Here is a 22,982-nt window from a genome sequence, read left to right as displayed (position 1 = left end):
CGGTTCCCCTGTGACTGATCTGAGTTCTGAGGGAAACTGGTGATAAAATGGAACGTGTGATGGATGAAAAGGTGCTGTGAGGATGCACTGGGCATTATCGTGCAATTAGTGTGTGTGTGCATGTGTGAGAGATTCCAGATTATGTGTGTTTGTGTTTATGTCAGCATTAGTGTGTTTAGCGTGTGCGTAAGTGGTGTGGAGCGCATAACGCCGGAGCTGAAGTGTATTTCATCAGAAGTGAAATGAATAGAGGCCTCGAGGGAGAGCTAATGGATGATGAGGTTTTATCTCTGCAGCTGAGTGATGTTAGTAAACACTCGGTTGACACGGCGAGGTTCAGGGCAGTGATGTTACGTACTGTTTAGCGTCAGCTCCATCCTGCCCTTTATTCTGAGGTGATTATCAGTATATTACAGTCGATGCAGTGTAAGCTAAGAGACTGAATGATTGAGACACACACACATCTTTGTTCAAAAAAACTTTGAGTTCTTTTATTAGTTACAGCAGTACCTTGTACCTCAACGTCCCCTAAACTCAAAATCTTTGAAACTCGACGCCCTTCGTAGAAATTTTTTTACCCTTACACTCAACGTTTACCTGAAACTCAACTTTTTTTTCAGATTAACGATGAACAGGCGCTTTGTTCAGCGCTCGGCTTGAGCAATGCGGTAAAACGTCATCAAAGTGTGAATATGAGACGAATCTGCATTTGTGTGGAATAACCGTCAGCTCCAGTCTGAAAGCTCCACATGTATCTGTGTTTATCTGGATTTTTCTCAGTTTCACTTTTAAACTTGTGTTACAGCTTGAGGTTTTGAGAAATTGTAAGAATCTGCTTTTTATTTCAGTGTTTTTATATAATATTTGTGTTATTTTCCGTGTTTAAGTGTCAAAAACAACCCATTATTTTACATTAGCCTAAAATATATGCCAAAGTATATACAGGACCATGGAACTTATTAACAGGTTTCCCAAACATTCTTATGGGAAAAAATATCTTGAAACTCAACGGCTTTCAATCTCAAAGCCTCTCCCAGAACCAATAGACGTTGAGTTTCAAGGTACCACCGTATTAGGATTTATTTCTGAAACATATATCCCAAAAATTTGGATATATAACCCTTGTCTTTTTACCTTGATCGGACACTTTTAATCGACAGGGACTTTTAAAAGGCTATGACACAATTAAAAATATTATTACTTTATTATTTTAACCACTTTCCACAATGCATCAGTTCGGCTGGCAGCAAAACAGCCAAAAGTGTAATACTACCACCATGCTTCACAGTAGGTACAGTGCTGTTGGGTTTGAATGCTTTACCGTCTGTTCATTTAACACACTTATGGTCATTGTTCTGGTCATCTGCACACTTTGGTCCAATATTAAAAGCATTTTGTAATAGCGCAGTTGTAGCCTAGTGGTTAAGGTACTGGACTAGTAATCCAAAGGTCGCTGGTTCAAGCCCCACCACTGCCAGGTTGCCCTTAAGCAAGGCCCTTAACCCTCAGTTGCTTGGACAAAATACTGTCACAGTACTGTAAGTCGCTTCGGATAAAAGCGTCAGCTAAATGCTGAAAATGTAAATGTAATAAATCAGGTATATTTGATACTTCCAACTTTGCAGCAACAGTTTAGGGAAGGCTCTTTCTTGTTCCAGCATGACTGCGCCCCTGTGTCCTGCAAAGAGCCTTGACCTCAGCCCGATCGAACATCTCTGGAATGAACTGGACTTTTCTGGCCAACATCAGTGACCAATCATACAAATGTTCTTTTGACTGATTCATTTAACTGAAGTCTCCTAAGAAGAAAAACTTGCTGAAAAGATCTCATAGATGTATTTTATTTTATTTTATTTTATTTAATGCCATTAGTTTTTGACATGTGATGTTCAACAAGCTCATTTGTATAGTGTAAGTCAGTTGATGACAACATCAGACTTTAACCATTTCCTGAACGTTTAAACCTCTTAGTGTTGTGCTTGCACTTAAAAAACTTGGATTATTCGTTTGAGATAAACATTGCATCAACAGTTTGTGCAAGGCCCAACAACTTTAACTTTGGTTTTTTAAATATGGGATGAGAGTTTTGATCACCGGCCCATAGCAGAGTCATTACTGACCCAGAGAACAAGGTCCCACCGAGATTTGAACTCGGATCACTGGATTCAAAGTCCAGAGTGGATGCTTATTTTGAAAAGCTCACACAACATACAGACACAAAAGCAAAATTTAAATACCTGTGGTTGGTATTTTTGTGCGTAGATGGTCCCATTGGTAGATGGTAACCATTACACCATGGGACCATCTACGCACAAAAATACCAACCACAGGTATTTAAATTTTGCTTTTGTGTCTGTATGTTGTGTGAGCTTTTCAAAATAAGCATCCATGTTAACAAGCATGGATTATTCGTTTGACCGTTCATTTAAAAATAATTAGAAACGCTTGAATCAGAGGTTGCACAAGCTTCATTTTAAACAGAAACCCAATAAAACGACTCGTGGTGTCCAGACTTTCACACATAACTGGACAGAGTGTGGGAAATTCTGTCTGAAAATGCTCTCTCTCTGTAATCCAGTTCATGTAAAAACGACCTGTTTTGAAAAGCTCCCGAGTGTACACAGCAGCCCTCGCTCAGGTTTCAGGTCGAGCTCCACACCCTGATGCACTGGCACCCTAAACCAAGCCAAATGAAAACAGACAAGAAAAAGTGTCACAGGAAAGTGCACACACATGCTCACAATCACACCATTTAAGCCCTGAAATAAAATCCCACTCTGAACAGAATATCAATTCGGGCCATGTGTTGGAGGTGAAACATTCCAGAGGCGCCAAACTATTCCTGATGGAAACTCGATCCGTGTCTGTGTGTGAAGCTGCGGCCACATATCGCAAGTTCAAAGCTGTTTACAAACCATGGCGTGACTTACAGGTACACGGTTGCGATTTATTCGTCTCATCTCGTGGAGGGTCTGTAGGAAGCTCACACACAACATGCAGACACAAAGCCAAGGTGCGTGGATGGTCCTCTGTATTTTGAATCCAGTGATCCGAGTTCAAATCTCGGTGGGACCTTGTCCTCTTGGTCAGTAATGACTCTGCTATGGGACGTTGATCAAAACTCTTATTTTACATTTACCTCCAAAAGCAAGAAAGTTAAAGTTGTTGGGCCCTTGACCACGGCCCTAAATTATTAACAATGCCAAGCTTTCTTCCAAGCCATGCTAAGGAACTCGGCAGTGATGGCGTCTGAACCAGCAACCATCTGATTACTAGTCCAGGTCCTTAACCATTTAGCTACCACAGCCCTACAGTGTATATTGTTTAGTGTGGATGGTCCCATGGTGTAATGGTTAGCACTCTGGACTTTGAATCCAGTGATCTGAGTTCGAATCTCGGTGGGACCTTGTCTTTGTGGTCAATAATGACTCTGCTGTGGACTGGTACTCAAAACTCTGATCTTATATTTAACTCAAAAACAACAAAGTTAAAGTTGTTGGGCCCTTGACCACGGCCCTAAACTATCAACAATGCCAAGCTTTCTTTCAAGCCATGCTAAGCAACTTGGTGGTGATGAGGCTTAAACCAAAAACCTTCTGATTACTAGTCCAGGTCCTTAACCACTTAGCTACCAAAGCCCTACAGTGTATACTGTTTAGCGTGGATGGTCCCATGGTGTAATGGTTAGCACTTTGGACTTTGAATCCAGTGATCCGAGTTCAAATCTCGGTGGGACCTCATCTTTTGGGTCGATAATGATTCTAAAAGTTAAAGTTGTTGGGCCCTTGACCACGGGCCTAGACTATCAACAATGCCAAGCTTTCTTTCAAGCTGGGCCTCACCTTCTCTCCTTTAAACATACTTCTGATCATTGTGGTCACATGATTAAGTCTTTCTGACCACCCTGACCCAATATTAGCAGCAGTTTGCAATAAACTTTGCAGCAACAGTTTGGGGAAGGTCCAACAACTTTAACTTTGTTATTATGGGATTTTAATATAAGATCAGTGCTTTTATCACCGGCCCGGCAATTTGGTGGTGATGGGGCTTAAACCAGGATGGGTGGTCCCATGCTGTAATGGTTAGGAATTTGATTCCAGTGATCTGAGTTCAAATCTCGGTGGGACCTCGTCCTCTGGGTCAATAGTAACCCTGCTAGGGGCCAGTAATAAAAATGCTGATCTTAAATTTAAATCCAAGTAATAAAAATCTTTCTGACCACCCTGACAATATTAGGAGCAGTTTGTAATTATCATTGCATCAACAATGCATGTTAGGGGAATGTCCAACTTTAACTTTGTTGTTTTGGGATTTTAATATAAGATCAGAGTTTTGATCACCGGCCCATAGCAGAGTCATTATTGACCCAGAGGACAAGGTCCCACCGAGATTTGAACTCGGATCACTGGATTCAAAGTCCAGAGTGCTAACCATTACACCATGGGACCATCTGCAAACTTTGCTTTTGTGTCTGTATGTTGTGTGTGAGCTTTTCAAAATAAGAATTTATATCTGTGTGTTTTAGTAGGAATATTAAGAAACAAAAAGTACAACAAAAGTTCGTAAGACAGTCGTGCCTACGTGGCTCTGCAGATTGCAGACAGATTGCAGCTGGCACAGCGGGCGGAACTTGTCATACAGTTAGCGATAAAAGCCCATCCATTTAGAGGGACAACATGATTGGTCAATTTTACTGCTTACTTCACATTTGCAATTGTTTTTTAATGGACCTCCTCAGAGCACGATGTTCCTCCTAGGAAAAAAGTGGGTGGAAAAGAGCTTCTTTTATTTAACCCTTGCAAATCCAACACAAACTGAATTGTACATTTTTGTTTAGCTCATTTAAATAACCTGTACATTGTTTGTATGTTGTAGAGAGATACCAACATGCAGAAACACATTCCCGGTGCTGTAAACATACTTGGCCAATTAAGCTGATTCTAATTTTGATTGATTGATCTTTATAACTGGAACAGACTGGCAGAAGATATTAGATGTGCCTCAAATGTAGAAATCTTTAAATCCAGGTTAAAAACTTTTCTTTTTTTTTGTGCCTATGATTGAGCTCGAAATTTTTGCTATTACCCTCAGTGTATGAGTGTTTGTTGCTTGTTTTAATTTTATATTCTCTAAACTGTAGGGTATATTTTACTATATTTTCCTTTAGTTTTCATGTTCTTAATTGCTTATCTCTCTTGTTTTAATTTCATATTTCTTAAATTGGGTATATTTTACAATATTTTCTTTTAATTTTTCGTGTTCTTAATTTTTATCTCTCTTGTTTGAATTTCATGTTTTTAATTGTAACTAAATGTTTGCAAGAAGTCTTTCTGAGGTTCTAGATCTCAGGAATGTTTTACTGCTTTTATTTTTTCCTTATGTAAAGCACTTTGAATTGCCACTGTGTATGAAAGGTACTATACAAATAAACTTGCCTTGCCTTGCCTTGCCTAGAGCTTGCATTTTTTTAAAATGTTGTAGCATATAATTTATATTATATAACTGATGTATTACACCTGTTAGCAATAACTGTGGCTGAAATACAAAAATGAATTCCAAATTTAAAAGGCGTGTTTCAATACTTTTGTCCATTTAGTGTACATGACCAGCTATCAGGTGTGCTGTGTTATATTTTGACCCAGTGGTGCCTGTCATGTTATTTAAGCCCACAAAAAACAATACACGTGTGTGTAAACCTTTAACTTCAGCTGTAAATACAGTACAGTATGTGTATAAATATCCATGATAAGATGCCGGGAATCTGATAGAACGATGACTTTGCTCTGTGTGATATTTGGAAGAAAAATGTGTCCTTGACTGCTGGGGTGTAATACACAACCCCCTGTTTAAAGAACAAAGATACAGTAACCAGGACCACTTGCTGTAAAGGATAGCCACATGTTAGCTTGCTTGTTCCTATTTTAACAGGTTCCATTACATTTCTGCATCTGTGGGAAAGAACTCACTTGTCTTGTTTGGTCTCGTTCTGCCACAGACATCATCGTTCTTCTGCATTTATCCTCATTCATCTTTATCTGTACATCTGCCATGGATGTGCACTTTATTACAGCTCTCGTTTCATCTGTCTCTCTTCATCATGGCCTTCTACACCTGAATATACCTCTCTCTCTCTCGCGCTCTCTCTCTCTCTATACCTCTCTCTCGTGCGCTCTCACTCTCTCTCTATACCTCTCTCTCTCGCGCTCTCTCTCTCTCTCTATACCTCTCTCGGCCTTTCTCTTTCTCTTTATTTACACTTATTTAATGCAGAATCAGTGCAGCTGGAGATTGTTAAACCCGCTATGTTTTTTTACGTTCTTTTATAATTCCGACTTTCATGTGCTAGCATGCAATCGTACAAAAAGATCCAAACACACCGGGACTTTTTCTTTTATATCTACAATTTTCTAAAGTGTGGGAAAGACACTAATTGGGGAGAGGGTCCAGATGTGTGCGTTTATGGGATTGTGTGTGTATTAGTTACATTTGCAGTGGAGGGAGATGAAAGTTTATCCAGCACATGCTAGTACGAGTCTCGACACTAAACAGAGACCCCAAAACTCTGGCTCACAGTTACCATGGCTGGTGCTTTTACTGAAAAGTCACATTCAGTACACATCTCATCCTCTGCAGTATTTTTTGGTTCTGTTGGATACTAATATTATTCATTCATTAATTAATTCATTCATACATTCACTAATCCATCCAGCCATCCGTTCATCCATCCATCCATTTCCAAGCACCCACTTATCTAAATCCATCCATCCATATATCCATTAATCCATTCATCCATCTATCCATCCATCCATCTGTCTATTTAACCAAGCATCCATCCGTTAATCCATCCATTCATCCCTCCATCCATATATCCATCCATTAACCCATCCATCCGTCCATCCATCCATTATTTATTCTACTTATTCAGTCATCAATCTATCCATTCAAATGAACAAACTTGCATGAATACAAATCGATGCATTTATTTATCAAAACATACATATACATGTATATATATCCATCTATACATGAAATCATCAGTTTTCCCTTTATACAAGTTTACAACTATAAAGAGTGTGATAGTCTTCTGTGAGCAGTGTATAAAGTGTCTGACTCAAAAATCCAGCAACACAATAATCTAAACCCACAAGTTCCTGTGTCACAAACCACAAGGAATGATCGCTGAGATACCACCATCATCTATAGTGGTTCTTCATTTAAACACTGTATAAATAGTTCAGATCTCACTGTGGCTGGATCTCAACAGGGTTTTGTTCAGCTGCTGTGACACATCCAGATCATCACTGGTGTGGATAATGACCAGCAGACGCTGAGTAATACAGTAAGTGAACAAAAACACAGAGCACAAATGCAGCTTATTCTTCATTCTTTTATTCTTTTGACTCACTAGCATGTGAATCAGAATCCAATCAAAGCACATGTTGTGCAGTTTGGACTGAATTACTCAAAAACACAACAATGAGGCTTTAGGGAACTGGCACAACCATAAAACTAAAGTGCTGCGCTAAAGAAGTGCCAGTTTCTGATCTGTGCTTGGTGTAGCTAAACAACTCTACCTTTGATATTTTTCTTTAAGATACCCACAAGTTTTTTATCCTTTTCTTAGTTACTAGAAACATAAACAATATTTATATACATAAACCAACACTAATACTTACCATGTTTTAGTATTTTCCTAAAGGTACAAGTGTGCACAGCTTGAAAAGTAAAAGTAAAACCACTATATAGCCAGAAGTATTTGGACACCTGACCATGAACTTGTTGGACATGTAATATTTTCAGCTATAACACATCTGAAAAGGCTTCTCACAAGATTTGGAAGTATGTCTGTGGAAATTTGTGCCCATAGTTGAGCCTCAGTTCATGTTCTGGTTCATTCCAAAGTTGTTCAGTGGGGCTGAGGAGTCTTTGTGGTCACTGGAGATTCTTTAAATCGAGCTTTTCTTCATGTCTTTACAGAGCGTGCACCGGGGTACAGTCATGCTGGGCCTTCCCTAAACTATTGCTGCAAAGTTGGAAGCATATAATTTCTTTAGATTAAAAAACAGATGATGGTCTGGTTAAAATCTTTGTTCAGGCTCATTAATACACATTTGTGTTATTATTTATATGTAAAATTTAGCTGAGCTGTAATAACCCTGGTTTCCAAACAGAACTGTATACAATAGAACATATTGCTGCTCTTTGTTCTCTGGTGATTAATCTGCTAGTGTTTGAGCATCAGGAGTGTTGTGTATAAATTATGATAACAGAACCCGGGCAGAATAGAGCCTGCCATGTTACAGTTACATCATCTAAACCCAGGGGTCAAACACGGGGTGAGATAAAGGTGCACTGTGAGATAAGCTGAGAGAGGATAGGACGAGGATGACCATGTAAGGTTGGTTAGAGAGAATTCCACACGCTGGTTCTGTTCACACTGGATTTAACTGAGCTTGTCTTATCTTTACAAGGTGGCTGATCATGACCTAAATATGTGAGCAGAGAACAACCATCATAATGGACCATGAAGATACTGTAAAATGTAAAATTGTAATCTTTTAATATTGTGTATTATTGTATAATATTGTAGTTTCTCATCAGCAGATATAAAATAGAAAACCTGGAAAGTTTTACGAAACTATTTATAAGGCTCTAGGACTCCACTGAACTTCAGTGAGAGTTATTACATTTACTTACAGTATACTATCTAAGCAACTGAGGGTTAAGGGCCTTGCTCCAGGGTCCAACAGTGGCAACCTGGAAGTGGTGGAATTTGAACTGGCAACCGTCTGCTCACTAGTCCAGTACCTTAACTGCTAGGCTGCAACTGTCTACCTTGTTTATTATCTTTAAATGGTGCAGCTGTAATTCTATTCTGTAGCAGCTGGTTTGGTGAATCTCTCTTAAATCTCAGTGAAAGCTGAGTGAAGCTGCAGACGCCTTTAGCTTTAATTCACAGTTTATTTCTAATTATTTAATACCAGCCAACATGTCAAAATAATTAACAAGCATGATTTGGACGATATAGGTACAGCTTTTGGTCATTTTAGCACCACTTTAGCACGACGCTGCAAAGTTGGAAGCATATAAAGGTAAGTAGTGGCCTGGCGTATTTTACCACTATGCCACCTGATCACATTTTGCACCAAAGAACAGTCTGACAGTTCCTTCTGTTCCCAAAAACAGAACAGGTTTAACCCCCACCTGCATAAAGCACAAAATGAAATTAAAGGTTTATTAAGCTACAAAGAAATGAGTGCACGTGTGAACAATAATTAGGGGTGTGAATGAAGTAAAGCTGAAACAGAATTGAGAAACAAGATGGAAGTGTTTAATGGTTGTTTGTACATTCTTGTTTTATGTGTCCTGACTGTTTGGATTAAAACCAGATTGTCCTCATAAAAGCGCAGGTGAAAATGCACCTGTTTAAACCACTGCTGTGGGTACAAAACACATAAAGCCAGATGTTGTACAGGTGTAAATACACTTGGCTCATTAAGCTACATATAAAAGAAAAACTGGTCATGGAGCGTCCAGCTTTAAAACTTAAAAACACTGAGTGCAAAACAGAAATACAGAAATACACCCTGAACTGGGTGCCAGTCCATTACATGGCAACAGGTGCTCACCATTCCTTTAGCCATTCAAACTCAAGGTCACGGTGGGTGAATTTTATATAAAGTATAGATAGATAGACAGACAGACAGAAAGACAGACAGATAGATAGATAGATAGATAGATAGATAGATAGATAGATAGATAGATAGATAGATAGATAGATAGATAGATAGATAGATAGATAGACGGTCGGATAGACAGACAGATGGATAGATAGACAGACAGACAGATAGATAGTTAGACAGACAGACAGACGGATAGATAGACAGATAGGTAGATAGACAGACAGACAGACATACAGACAGATAGACAGATAGATAGATAGATAGATAGATAGATAGATAGATAGATAGATAGATAGATAGATAGATAGATAGATAGATAGATAGATAGATAGTTAAATATATATATAAATAGATAGACAGACAGATTTTGAGTATTACTGTACTATACAGGTAGGTAATAAATATAATAAAGATATGTAATATGTGATATAATAGACAATTATAAACATGTCCTGTGCAGTAAATATTCCTAGTCAAACATGGTGTTTTTGTCTTTTTAATGAATGAGAGGAATAAAGCCCAGCTGTGGACTCCTGAGCAGAACTGCTCCTCATACTCCTGTGAAGTATTTCAGCCCTGTTCACTGTATTCCTGCTTTGCGTCCAGTGTTTCCTGATGGGTAAAAAAAATGAACTTAGTCTTTGAGGTAATTTAATGCAGCCAATTCCCCCATCTGTATGTTTTTGGGAGGTGGAAAGAAAGCAAGAAAGAAAGTAACTCACATGATCATGAGAAGAAAAGTAAAACTCCTTACAGAAGCAACCAGAGTAAGAATCAGAGGAACAGAAGAACATAAGATGTTGATGTGTGGGATGCAGCTGTGTTCATTCTTTGCACTATTATCACGAATTGAAGAGAAAATTTTTTCTTTTACAACTGATTTGTTTTCCAAATTTAACGTCACTCAGTTATTATCAGAGCGAAAACACACTGGGCCTTTCATAATCCTTCCATCCCTCGTAAATCAAACACATAATAATCAGAAACATCGAGACAAATATCTGATTTCAGTGATGTCATATCTCTGTGCTAGCGATGCAGAAATATATCGGGGTGTTACCCGCATCGGTTCTGCGTCTCTGGATTCCATCACTCACTGAATCAACACGCTCACTGATTAAACGTTAAACATAACAAGCTCTTCTGTGACCAGTGACCAACCACAATCATCAGATAAAGCACATGTCAAATCTGATAGAGCTGAACGTCCTTCATACCCGAGTGTGTGGGCACTACCTGGCATGACCTGTCTAACTATGCCGTGTTTGGTGTAGGATGTTTTCCAGGGTTCGTTTTATATTAAATGTGTCACCGGACAAGAACCTGCAGACGTCATCTGTGATTTATGATCCTACATCTGTGTGAACTGCTGGACACTGATGAACTGATGTGTGACTCTGGACTGAACTCACAAACAGACGGTCGTTTAATACTGGAGTTTTTAATACTGTGTCCACTCACTGTCACTGCTAGACTGAGAATAGCCAACAGCACCCCGTGGGCAGCGTCTTGTGACCACTGATGAAGGTCTAGAAGATAACCAACTCAAACAGCAGCAATAGATGAGCGATTGTCTCGGTAGGAGTGTCTAATACAGTGGACAGTGAGTGGACACAGTGCTGCTGTGTCTGATCCACTCATACCAGCACAACACACACTAACACACCACCACCATGTCAGTGTCACTGCAGTGCTGAGAATGATCCACCACCTAAATAATAGCTGCTCTGTGGTGGTCCTGACCATTAAAGAGTTAAAGGAGGTTAAAACAGTATGTAGAGAAACAGACAGACTACAGTTAGTAATTGTAAAACTACAAAGTGCTTCTATATGGTAAGTGGAGCTGATAAAATGGACAGTGAGTGTAGAAACAAGGAGGTGGTTTTAATGTTATGGCTGATCAGTATATTTTCTATTACAATCAAACCTTGTGAAGGTCACTCAGACTATAAAGGGCACAACACTTATATTTGATTAACAGGTTGATTAAGGAGTAAATAACTTGGAGGTGATATGGGTGTTGCACAGCTTTGCTTCTTGATGTAACATCATTTTGAAATAATTCATCATCACAAATGCACTACCAGAGGCCGTCCGAAAGGGGGACATTTTTTTCTCCCACAGCGATGTTTCAGACTGCAGCAGGTACACATGTGTGTGTGTCTGTGTGTGTGTTGTTCTGTATGAAGTGTTCAGACTCTTTTATCAGTATCTCAGCAGGGCATTTTGACTCTCCGAGCTCTGTTTTTCTGCACTACAGCAGATAACACCATCACACTAATGCCATGCTGGCACATAAAACACAGAGCTGCTCTTCACAGCTCATGCATCACCATTAATAAGACCTGGTACTGACCTGAGAGAAAAACCTACGTACACGGTACAGGGTAGAGAGGACTTCATACAACACACCATCAACAACAAGCATTCAGACAAAAACAACCTTTATACAAAACAGCATTTATACTAAATTTAGCTCTTAATAAACTGTACATACGACATTATACTGTACGTATAATAAAACATACACAATATAAATAATTCCTGTAACTGTTTATGTGACTGAATGATTTTACTTTAATGCTAAGAGGACACTTGTTGGTCGGATATAATCCAAGAAGATTAGAAGTTGCCCTGAATTACAGAACAGAATGCCTTTATATGTCATATATACAGATACACGTGTACAGTATAATGAAATTCTTTCTTTGCATATCCCAGCTTGTTTGGAGGCTGGGGTCAGAGCACAGGGTCAGCCAATGTACGGCGCCTCTGGAGCCGAGAGGGTTAAGGGCCTTGCTTAAGTGCCCAACAGTGGCTGCATGGCAGAGCTGTGATTCAAACTCTCAGCCTTTCAGTTGATAGTCCAAAGCCCTACTTACTAGGCTACCACTGTCTCAAATCACTACCATTAATCGGCACCTGTAAAGCTTTACTAAATCTGCACCCAGGTGGCGCAGCGGGATATTCCTCTAGCACACCAGCACTGAGATTCTGAACTCCCCGGTTCAAAATTCGGTGTTGCCACCGGTCGGCTGGGCGCCATCTGGCGGGCATAATTGGCAGTGCCTGCAGCAGATACTAATTGGACATCATATCTGCAGGGTGGGGGCCGGACTATGTGTGGGTGAGTGAGTCTTCATACGCTGTGTAAGGACCCTGATTGGTGGAAGAGACGCCTGTGCAGAATGCCGGGGAGAGAAGAGGAGGGCTGTACACGTGTCGAAAGAGGAGTGTACAGTGATGTGCTCTTCTCGGATGGAATCGGGTATCCCTCAGCAGCGGAAGACAAATTGAGTGTGCTAAATTGGGAGGAAAATGCATACCAAAAACATCCAATAGGAAGCAAGTTTTGTCAAAAGATGAATCAGAGATACAGTTATTCAGCTACAAAGTATTTAGACACCTGACCATGAGTATGTTGGACCACCCATTTAAAAAACAAACAGCAATAAAATACAGTGAGCTCTGTGTGATCTTTTCAGCTAGAACAACAGCCATTTATCTGAGAAGGCTTCTTACAAGATTTTAAAGTATGTCTTAGGGAATTTGTGCCCATTCAGACAAAACGTGACAGCATTTATATGTGTGGGCACTTATTCCAAAGCTGTTCAGTGGGGCTGAGATCAGGGCTCTGTGCAGGACACTGGAGTTTCTTTAAATCAAACTGTTATCTTTATAGAACTTGCTTTTTCCATAGGGGTGCAGTCATGCTGGACCAGGAAAGAGCCTTCCCTAAACTAATGCTGCAAAGTTAATGCATATGATTTTCTTTATATAATTGCTCCATTAAATCTGTTAGCAGTTGTTGTGGCTGAAACACATGAATTTAAAAATTAAAAGAGGTGTCCCAATACTTTTGTGAGGCATACAAAGCTGACAGCACATGAGCGACGCAGTACTTTTGCTATCATCGAGCAAGATGCAAAACAGACAAACCACTCAGCATGACGTGACTGTATTTACAATCGTATAATAATCGTCTTTTAAACCACATGTATGTTTTGTTTTTGTGGACCACGTAAAATAATAAAAAGCAGATTTAAGTTTTAGTCTCATGCTGCCATCAGTCAATTAAACATGTAAGTGTGTGATTGCCAGAACATGTCTTGCACCAAGTGTACCTGTGAGGCACCAGACCTACCGCCTCCCTGACCAGGATTGAGTGGTTAGTGCCAGGAAAACATTCCCCACACCACAACATCACCACCATCTGCCTAAACCGTTAACACAACATGGAACGGGTGTGTGGATTGGGATTGGGAACGTGAGCACCACACTGTAGCCTCATGTTTCTGTTGTTGGCTGACTGGAGTGAAACTGGATGTGGTGTTTGTGCAGCTCTGGCCCACCCGCCTCAAGGTTTGTAAAGAATATTTATTTAGGTTACCACAGGCTTTCTGTCAGATCAGATTAGTCTGGCCATTCTCCGCTCTCTATGTAAGGCCATTTCTGACCAGCAGAACTGCAATTCACTGGATGTTTTTTTGCTGTGTAAACTGTAATTACTTCAGGAGACAAGTATTTTTGACATAGTCCAACCAGCCTGTCTTGCATCAACACTAGTTTCCCCACTCTTATATTTAATAGAAACGATAAGTGACGATCTTTTATTATGATTTTTTAATGATTGTTTGCATTGCACTGCTGCCACGACTGGTTGATTGAATCATTACATGAATGAGCAGGTGTACAGGCGTTCATTATAGAGTTCATTATTATACAAATGTATGCAAAAAGTGTCCAAACATATTCAGGACCATCTAATCTTCTTCACAAAGTACTGGTGTAACTGGAAGTTTTAACACTATGGAAGTGGTAGCTTCACAATTAACGCAGTTGACTACCGATCACCCAGGAATACATTATTGACTCTGGTTGCCCTTGTAACATTTGGGGAGTTCTTCTAAGCCACTGTTCTCCTTGGTTTGCTCATCAGGGGGTATTTGGTCCTGGATTGTGTAAAGTAGCTTTAGGACAATGACGATTGTAAAAAGCGCTACACAAATACATTTAAATTTGAACCAAAGGGCTGTGTGTTTAAGCCCCACCAGTGCCAGGTTGCCACTGTTGGACCCCTGAGCAAAACCTCTAGCTCTCACTTGCTTAAATTGTATTTTTACACACTTGAGATGCTTTGGGTAGAAACAGCAAGAAGGTCCTGGGTTCGATTCCCAGATGGAGCGGTCTGAGCCCTTTCTGTGTAGTTTGCATGTTCTCCCCGTGTCTGTGTGGGTTTCCTCTGGGAGCTCCAGTTTCCTCCCACAGTCCAAAGACGTGCAAGTGAGGTGAATTAAAGATACTAAATTGTCCATGACTGTGTTTGATATTAAACTTGATGATGAATCTTGTGTAAAGAGTAACTACCGTTCCCGTCATGAATGTAACCAAAGTGTAAAACATGACATTAAAATCCTAATAAAATAAAAATAAACTTTCTACCCTGTTGTAATGCCTCCACAAGCCCTGAGCGCTTTGCAAATCCCCTGTATTGGGGAAACTCAAGCAAACAAAAAAAGGTTTCATCTCCATCTGTCTCTTCCATTGTTTTTACCCCAAAAGAAACCACCAACACCCCCCCCGACCGGCTCAGAAATGGCTTTACCATGTGGCTAACTACAGTGGAGGCTAAATCAAACCCTCACTCATCACCGTCTACAGGACCACACACACTTCCAGTACAGGCTTGATGAAGAGTAGCTGAAAGCACACAAACAAACTCCCACGTGAACACACAAAGTGGCATCATTCTACACACACACACACACACACACACACACTGAAACCGATCTGGGTTCAAAGCCACGCACTGCGCAATGTACGCCTGACATCAGACCCTCCTTCTGCTTTCATGAGGCCTGTTATGGCCTTCCATTTTTCAAACTTGATTAGACCTGATTGCTCGATGCTTACACACAGATATAAGAGCTTAATCATGCGCTTTCTGTCTTTCTGTCCACTTTACTAAACACACTTGCTGTGTTCTTGCTTTTGCATGTGGACGCCATGATGACAAACACACACACACACACACATGTAAACACTAACCGGTCACGACTGTGAACCGGCCACCCCGCGTCTAAGGGTGAAGTCAAACGGGCGAGGTTTTGTTTGGGCAGGGTGACCACCCACCACAAATCTAAAAACCACCTTTAATCTGGAAAATGAGCGGCCATTAAAACCAATGACTGCCATTAAAGCAGCAATGGAGATTACAGCGCACATGTCCAAATATATACTGTACAAGTGTGTGTGAGTATTCTCAAGCGTATCGAAGCCCCAGAGGAGAGTGAGCCTGGGCAATAAGTGACAACACTTGTCCAGATGTACAAGGGCCTAAACAAACAAGTTACTACGTCTCTTTTGAAATGACATTAGATTACAACCACCTGCTCCAGCCTCGTCCGTTCGGATCGTGAATGAAATTCATTTATATGTTGCGATAATTGCCCCCTAATTGCTTCTTTGAAGCCAAGCAGCGAGGCACTCCGCATCTGGCTCGCATATGCAACTTCCCAGCGGGAAACTATCACGCCGCTAATCTGCTCCACGCCGCCTTTGAGCTGGAATGGATCCTATCCTTGATACCTCTGAGCCATTGACCTGACTCTGAAGATGAACCTCATGCATCTAAAGTGCCTCTGATGCACCATAACCTGCCCTCCCGGTCAAACGGAGGCATTGAGACCTTGATAGGAGGACAAACATCGAGCACAGCGGGAATCCGGGGTGCTAATCGTCCCCCCTGATCCCAAATGGTGGTGTTTTTTTTTTAGTCTGGACCTGGAATGTCCAGCAGCCAGATTGAATTCTGAGCTCCTTTAGGCATTCCAGATCTGTCTTGAACTGACAGTGAAGATAAACCCTATTGATCTATTATCACCTGCTCCTCGAGGTAGTGATGGGCCCCTCTGAGCCCAAATGGTGGTGTAGACAAGGAATGTACTCGAATGTGGAATGTGTCTGAATGTGGATTGTACATCAGCCAGAATGATGTTCCTTCTCTTCATCTATTCCAAATGATGCATTCTAACAAAATTCAGATGATTTACGGTGAGTTTGGTTAAAAGCTGTGCTGTTTTTCCACAGGGAATGAGTGTTGCGACCCGGAATGCACACTTGTCTCTGGGTTCCTTCCATCCTTTGAATGGTCTCTGATTCACCATCACTAGTCTGCTGATTCTAAAGGTGTTTTAATTTTTGGTCAGATGAGAAACAGTAAGAACAGCTACAGAAACAGAAGTGCTATTGAGCTGCTCATGGCCCAAAATTAAAAATATATTCAAACGTTTAAAGGATTCACTCAGCTTCTCTCCAAGCCAAACAAAGTAATTTTAATCCTGGTCTTGGTGAATACAGAATATAAGGTGCTACTTCAAGACAGGTGTAGCTCAGTGGTTAAGGTACAGGGCTAGTAATCAGAAGATCGCTGGTTTAAATCGACATCTGCCAGCTTGCCACTGTTGGGGTTTTGAGCAAGTATTCTCTCAAGTGTAAGTCGCTTTGAATAAAGGCATCTGCTAAACACTGATAATGTAAATGCTACTCAACTGTTCTGTTTCTCAACAAGGACTAAGTGACTAGACGTCTTTAGATTTCGTTAAGATGTTATGGATGTTCTGGACGATCATATTTGTCAGCCTGACAATCCTAATGTAGATGTTTTTACCCAAATGAAGGTTTTCCCCCACAGTGGGTCTGTCTGAAAACTGTCTATCTGATCAGCTGCTTTAATAGAGGATCCTAATAAGACATCAAACTCATAAGGCAGATTATTTAGATGCACTACTTACAGCAATTGCGTCAACAGGACGGCACAGTGGCTAAGTGGGTTGCATTGTCACCTCACAGCAAGAAGGTCCTGGGTTTGATCCCCAGGTGGGGTGGTCTGCATCCTTTTTGTGTGGAGTTTGCATGTTCTCCCCGTGTCCGCGTGGGTTTCCTCGCACAGTCCAAAGACATGCAAGTGAGGTAAACTGGAGACACTAAATTGTCCGACATAACCTTGTGAACTGATGAATCTTGTGTAATTAGTAACTACTGTTCCTGTCATGAATGTAACCAAATTGTAAAACATGACTTAAAATTTCTAATAAACAAACAAACAACAATTGCGTCAACACAGTTTCACTTACTAAGCTAACACAGTTAACATTCCGGTTAACGTCTCCCTCTGTGTACTGAAAACAGATAAACTGTCACTGACGAGCCTGAATTTACAAATAAACGACACTCGTGCACCTTTATACAAATTATATGAGAATTTAGCGGTTCTGAAGCCAGAATGTTGCTGTCTGATATTGGAATGTACAGCAACAATCTCAGTTTCTCTTTCACACTGCAGAGAGCCTCCAATTATATATAATTATGCATTTACTCGCTCACGTGCCCACATCCAAATACACAAAAACGGCCACATACCCATTGAAGTCATGCACTGTTAAAACAAACACGGACACCTATAAAAACAGCCTCGCGTTCAAGAGCCTGAACCGAACCCGGATGCACACTGGAGCACTAATGACAGGTTTGGCATCCAGTTTATTTCCTCAGCGGTGGAGTCTCAGCCACGTCTTTCTTCACTTAGTTAGCAGGTCTTCGACTCCAGAAGTGTGTAAATATCTCTCTCATTTATCATTTCCACAGGTTTTTTGCGCTGTAGCTATTTGCAGGTCTTGTGTCTGCTGACTAGTCTAGACAGAATTGTGTTAGTGCTCTTCTTCAAGCATCTTTAAGTTCAAAATGCTGAAAGGCACAGGGACACGGATTGTAGAACGGGTTCCACAGAGCAACATAGCAGTGGTGGGGCTTAAACCAGTGACCTTTTGATTACTAGTCCAGGACTTTAACCGCTAGGCTACAACTGCCCCAGTCTCAAACTCTATGCATGTCTCAGTTTTAAAAAGGCACCTCTACAACCCACACTTCTATTCTTATTATATTGGATAAAACGGCTAACATTTGGAAAATCAGTGTAGTATCTCCAATTCACCTCACTTGCATGTCTTTGGACTGTGGGAGGAAACCGGAGCTCCCAGAAGAAACCCACACAGACATGGGGAGAACATGCAAACTCCACACAGAAAGATCCCAGACCACTCAACCTCTGAATCTAACCCAGGACCTTCTAAATCTGGTGTCAGCATAGCACATATATAAACAGTAGGTAGTTGATTGGCAACCATTAGACTAACACACACACTTTACTACAGGAAAGTCTGGGAAGCTCTGCACAGATCCAAAACTGTACCTACTGCCCAGAACTGGGTTTGTTTGTACAAAGTACATGGAACAATGGACTCTTTGTCAAGGTTGAGGGGAAATCCCAAACTGTAACCATACACAAGAGGAAATTTGTCAGTGGTTTAGTGGTTAGATCCAGGAACCATCAAAAACTACCACAAACAATCCGAAAAACGTGGCCTAACCAGAGGTACTAGCTTTAACCCGAATGAGAATATGAATATGAATATAAAGTCTGTGCCAGAAAACTAACACGTGTGTTTGAAGTCTATCAACTATCAATTCAAGTAGAGCGGTCAAAGATTCAACCAGAGCTGTGCCAAAACATTAATGATGGCTATTAAAAGCACTGATTGAGGTACAAATAGCTTTGACTTGATATGGAATAAAGTTATGTAAGGTTTGATGGACATATTTCTAAGGCAGCACACACACACACAATAAACCTGATAAAAGAACACAGTTTAAAAAAACAGTTGCCGATATTGTTGAAATCCCAAAATTGCCGTGTCATACATGTTCCTCACAAGCGTACGCAATCATCTGACTTTAACAGTAAGCTGTAGCATTAGCATCAATCATGTAGAAGTACCAGCAACCGCAAAGGCTTTCTGGATCCCCTAAAGCACATTTATAAAGAACACCATCTCCTATAGCTGATCCTTCAGAGAGCTTCAGCGCTCCACACTAATGCATTCCCGTGCAATTATATAACGCAGTCGAACGATCTGCTCCTACTTAGCCCTGTGCCCGGCCCAGCTGGAACAGTTGTTCCTGAAAAGAGCATGGAGCCAATTCCACAACATGCTTCTAATCATGTTCAAACCGGACCTGGAGAACAAAGCGTGCTGAGGGTGGAAAAGCGAGAGTGTGAATCGCAGGAGAAATGACACGTGTGCACACGTCATTACCCATGAGCTCAGACCCTATTCCGAACACCAGCTTCTCACACCTGTCCTCAAACATGTAGGTTTATAATCACGCCCGACTCCTCTTTAGGTCTTTAGGGTTACCCGGAGTTTTAAACCCACTTTGACACCCAGATAAACCCTGATTGAGACAGATAAAATCTCCTGCTGAGAGTCGAGGGGCTACCGAATCTCCCGCACCCGCTTTGAAGATGAGAAACTGTTTTGGAAATCTGTTAAATGAGCAGTAATCCTTCACAAATGTTTCTCCTCACGATGCTCCTCTCACAGCTCGCCAGGGGTCAAGGAAGAGCGGAGACACAGAGCCGAACAACATGGACGTCTTCCACGGCTAAGTTATAGCTTTTCAGCAGCTCTAAAACGAGGCCTTTTACGGCTTTATTCGAAACACACTCGCGTTTCTGTCCAGCCACAGATTTACAGGGAACGGAACGTCTCCAGTGACTGTCGTAAATCGCTAAACGGCCTTCACTGGTTGCGAGAGGGAAACGCCCGCTTAACCCTGCTGTTTCCATAGTGGAAATGAAGACTGCTGATGATTCACGGCTTGTGTCGTGCGTCGCCAACACATGTACCGCATGCGCACGTGTGGACGGGCATCATAATGGGGTCTTGTGTTTAAACTTCTGGGATTCCTCGGGGTACTACAATTCACCCTACCTCTCCTACCGGTATTACTAACCTGCATTACTTTATTACTAAGCTGTATTACTAACCTGCATTACTGTATTACTTACCTGCATTACTTTATTACTAACCTGCAGTACTAACCTTTATTACTTTATTACTAACCTGTATTACTAACCTGCATTACTTTATTACTAACCTGTACTACTAACCTGCATTACTGTATTACTAACCTGTATTACTAACCTGCAGTAATAACCTTTATTACTTTATTACTAACCTGTATTACTAACCTGCATTACTTTATTACTAACCTGTACTACTAACCTGCATTACTGTATTACTAACCTGTATTACTAACCTGCAGTACTAACCTGCAATACTAACCTTTATTACTTTATTACTAACCTGTATTACTAACCTACAGTACTAACCTTTATTACTTTATTACTAACCTGTATTACTAACCTGCATTACTTTATTACTAACATGTATTAGTAACCTGCATTACTTTATTACTAGCCTGTATTACTAACATGTATTACTAACCTGCAATACTAACCTTTGTTACTTTATTACTAACCTGCATTACTAACCTTTGTGACTTTATTACTAACCTGCAGTACTAACCTTTGTTACTTTATTACTAACCTGCATTACTAACCTTTATTACTTTATTACTAACCTGCATTACTGCATTAATAACCTTTACTACTAACCTGCATTAATAACCTTTATTACTTTATTACTTACCTGTATTACTTTATTACTAACCTGCATTACTTTATAACTAACCTGTATTACTAACCTGTATTACTAACCTGTATTACTAACCTGCATTTCTTTATTACTAACCTGCATTTCATTATTACTAACCTGTATTACTAGTTTAGGATAAAGTAGCCCCAAAACATCATGCTCCCTTCACCATACTTCACAGTTAAGATGTTTGATTGTTATTGTGTTATTTGATGTTGAATGTTATTGACAAGCTATATAGTCTAGAATCATACTGAGACATAACACACACACACACACACACACACACACACACACACACACAGCCTTGTTTTTGCACCTGTACAGCATGTTGATTACCAGCAGCCACTGACCTCAAATGGAGCCTGTAAAGATGGAGGCAGCAACTCAAACAGCCATGAAAAGGAATTATTCCAAACACACACACACACACACACGCACACACACACACGTTAAAACACTGGGACACCCAAGAAGCCTGAATAATTCATTTACACACACACACACACACAACACACACACAACGCTGGTCAAAAATATGTGGACAGCTGGTCGTCAACACACAAACACATTTTTATCAAATTCTGAGACTGTCAGATGACCATAACCCAAGTGAGCTGTTCTGGGAGAAACTGGAAAAAGAAACAAGAACTGGTCAGCTAAATCCTAAAGCCCATTAACAGCCTGTTCTCATGTTTATACAGCTTTAACCACTTGAACATTAAGCTGTTTGTGTTTGTCTTCTAATGCTCAAAGCACACGAAAGCAAGCAAACGTCACTGTAGATGTTATATATTATAATCACTGAGATAAAAACATTCAAGCAGATATTCAAACATACAGATACACACACACACACACACAAACACAAACACACACACACACAAACACAAACACACACACACACACACTAAGCAGTGTTTCTTAAAAGAGTCACAGTGGTTTCTTGTGCCTGCATTCTGAGGTACCAGTGAGATAATATCAGCTCATGTACAGCACACTTCACTGAGAAATACACACACACACACACACGCACACACACACACACACACACACACAGTAAGTCATTCATTCATTCCCATACCAGGATAAAGTAGTGCATAGAAAAGAATTAATAATTAAATTTTCTTCCAGTTAAGGATAAAGTAGCCCTAAAACATGATGCTCCCTCCACCATACTTCACAGTTCAGTTGTTTTGGTGTTGCTGTGCAGAGAAGTAAATGCTATTGACAAGCTGTAGTCTAGAATCATACTGAGATATAACACACACATACACACACACACACACACACATATTCAGGGTCGCGGTGGGTCTGATTCTTTGGGCGAAAGTTAGGAAACACCCCGGACAGGTCAGTTAATCACAGGCAAACACACACACACACACACACACACACCCAGGGCAGTTTGTATCTCCAATCATGACTGAATGATTTTGGACTGTGAGAAGACACCAGAGCACCCAAGGAAAACCCACTCACACACAGAGAGAACATGCAAACTGCACACAGAAAGGACCTGCCGCTCCACCTGGGAATCAAACCCAGGTAAGCCTTTAAGGTATTTCTTTTTTTAAGCTAGTGCAGGTCCTCGGGTGGTGCAGTGGTCTGTTTCGCTAGCCCACCACCACTGAGATACGGGTTCGAATCTACACTGAGCATTTACACAGACATGATTGGCTACGTCTAAGGGGAGGGATGGCGGAAGTTCTGAGATGTATTGGCACCCTGTTCAGGGTTT

General features: G+C 40.7%; 1 protein-coding gene and 3 non-coding genes across 4 annotated transcripts in view; 2 read left to right on the top strand and 2 right to left on the bottom strand.

Annotated features, from left to right (window-relative positions):
* Nucleotides 1-3,335: 3,335 nt before the first annotated feature.
* trnaq-uug (transfer RNA glutamine (anticodon UUG)) lies at nt 3,336-3,407 on the top strand. Its single transcript has one exon. It is a non-coding gene; the product is annotated as a tRNA-Gln (tRNA).
* Nucleotides 3,408-3,666: 259 nt separating this feature from the next.
* Nucleotides 3,667-3,738, top strand: trnaq-uug (transfer RNA glutamine (anticodon UUG)). The gene has a single exon. It is a non-coding gene; the product is annotated as a tRNA-Gln (tRNA).
* A 638-nt stretch (nt 3,739-4,376) lies between these two features.
* On the bottom strand, nt 4,377-4,448 carry trnaq-uug (transfer RNA glutamine (anticodon UUG)). The gene has a single exon. It is a non-coding gene; the product is annotated as a tRNA-Gln (tRNA).
* A 5,731-nt stretch (nt 4,449-10,179) lies between these two features.
* The window catches only part of prdm5 (PR domain containing 5), a 95,497-nt gene continuing 82,694 nt past the window's right edge, over nt 10,180-22,982 (bottom strand). The window contains exon 16 of the mRNA XM_063015174.1: nt 10,180-10,295. Coding sequence (XP_062871244.1) covers nt 10,254-10,295 — 42 coding nt within the window. The 3' untranslated portion in view covers nt 10,180-10,253. The remainder of the gene's footprint in view (nt 10,296-22,982) is intronic.

The sequence above is a fragment of the Trichomycterus rosablanca genome, chromosome 19, assembly GCF_030014385.1.
Source record: "Trichomycterus rosablanca isolate fTriRos1 chromosome 19, fTriRos1.hap1, whole genome shotgun sequence".
Taxonomy (NCBI): domain Eukaryota; kingdom Metazoa; phylum Chordata; class Actinopteri; order Siluriformes; family Trichomycteridae; genus Trichomycterus; species Trichomycterus rosablanca.
This window is presented reverse-complemented; position numbering and strand designations above follow the sequence as displayed.